Consider the following 1,780-nt stretch of genomic DNA (forward strand, 5'->3'; position numbering starts at 1 on the left):
TTTCTTAACAGCCAGACCTTTCCTTATGAAAGTTATGGTTCTCCTCATCACTTTGGAGCATCAGACATCCCTGCTTTTAGTGAACAGCCACCAAATCCTCCAGTTGCACCCGAAAACCCACCTGTTGCCTCTAGGGAGCGAAGGAACTGGACTCCAGCCGATGACGAGGTGTTAATGAGTGGATGGCTAAACACATCTAAGGATGCTGTTGTTGGCGTTGATCAAAATAAAGGGACATTCTGGAAACGAGTTGGTGAGTTCTATGCGTCAAGTCCTCATGCTAAAGCTAGTGGTGATAATCGTGAGCATCTCAACTGTAAGCAGAGGTGGCACAAGATCAATGACTACATGAACAAATTCTGTGCTGCATACGCTGCAGCTGAGAGATAGAAGAGTTCTGGTCAGAATGACAATGATCTGCTCAAGCTGGCCAAAGACATCTACTTTGCGGATCACGGGAAAAAAATCACTCTTAACCATGCTTGGTGTATGTTGAGTTATGAGCAGAAATGGCTCAGCCTTAACACTCCTAAGCCTGCTGGGAATTCAAAGCGAAAAGAGACATGTTCTCAAGCTTCAAGCAACTCCGTTGGTGATCCTGAGGTCCGTCCTGAAGGAATCAAGGCGGCGAAGGCTAAAAAGAAAAATTCCGCACCATTGAGGTCTCTGTCGGAGTGTCAGACCGTTTGGGAGATGAAGAAGGAGGATCTCTTGATGAGGAAGGAGGATCTCTTGATCAAGGAGAGACTAACAAAGCTTGCGATTCTTGACACACTTCTAGCCAAGAAAGATCCTCTTACTGAGCCTGAAGAAGCAACTAAGAATAAGCTGCTGGCTTTGATCTAAGTCTCCATATTTCTTTATTTCAACCTTTTCCATGTTTCTCTGTTAGAAATAAGTTTAAATGTTTATGTAAGCTCTATGTGTGTACGTTGTATGCTGTTAACTATGAATGAAAGTTGTTTGCTGTTTTAAGTTATGCATTGTTTTTAGTTATTGCACGCTGTTAACATTTAATTTTTCTTCTCTTTGTTCGCTGTTAACATTTTTATTTTCTTGTGTCTATTTTAGGAAACTTTATAATGGGACGCTATAGCTACACCCAGCCATCTATGTCAGAGGATTATTATGAGGATTCATCAGAGTGTGGCTACAGCTCTACAGAAGAGCTCATCCGTCAGGACCAAGAAGAGCTCAGCCGTCGGGAGCAAGAAGAACTCAACCGTAGGAAACAAGAAGAGCTCAACCGTAGTGAGCCGCCTCAATACCCACCTCAATACCCACCTCAACCAGAAGTTGAATTCGGCTTCCCGCAGATATGCTACTGTGGTGGCTTACCAAAACTAGCAATGGCGAAGACTCTTAACAATGGGGGAAGACTTTACTACACTTGTGACCAAGCTGACGATGGAGAATGCCATGTATGGAAGTGGTGGGACGTCGCCGTGATGGAGGAGATGAGGGCAAGGGATAGACACGTTCTTCAACTCAGTGAAAAGGTAGACAATCTAACCTTGTTTAGTGACTTTGAGACTGAGCAGAAATTGGTTAGGCTTGAGAACCTTGTCTGTGAGTTAGGAAATAAGAGATCAAGTTACTTCAATGGTTTTGAACTGCTTGTTGGGCTACTGATCATTGTATTAGTTTTCTTAGGTGTGGTAATCTGCTTTAAGTGATTCGAGAGCTTTGTAATAGCTTCACTCTTCGGATGTAATGACTTTTGTAATAACTCCTACATAAGATGCTACTACTCACGACAGCCTTTAGTCACAAGAGGCTA

At 43.1% G+C, this 1,780-nt stretch overlaps 1 protein-coding gene across 1 annotated transcript; it reads left to right on the plus strand.

Moving 5' to 3' along the window:
* Positions 1–202: 202 nt before the first annotated feature.
* Positions 203–846, plus strand: LOC106323267. Its single transcript, XM_013761416.1, has 2 exons — positions 203–316; positions 508–846. Exons 1-2 carry the CDS (start codon positions 203–205, stop codon positions 844–846), a joined length of 453 nt encoding a protein of 150 aa, XP_013616870.1.
* The last annotated feature ends 934 nt before the right edge of the window (positions 847–1,780 follow it).

This window comes from Brassica oleracea, chromosome C2 (assembly GCF_000695525.1).
Source record: "Brassica oleracea var. oleracea cultivar TO1000 chromosome C2, BOL, whole genome shotgun sequence".
Classification (NCBI taxonomy): domain Eukaryota; kingdom Viridiplantae; phylum Streptophyta; class Magnoliopsida; order Brassicales; family Brassicaceae; genus Brassica; species Brassica oleracea.

Bases quoted from the DNA above. Each gene is read 5' to 3' on its own strand.
- LOC106323267 (XM_013761416.1), top strand. From the start codon at position 203: ATGCTGTTGTTGGCGTTGATCAAAATAAAGGGACATTCTGGAAACGAG. The intron at 317-507 runs GTAAGCAGAGGT...AGTTATGAGCAG, and splicing joins TAATCGTGAGCATCTCAACT to AAATGGCTCAGCCTTAACAC.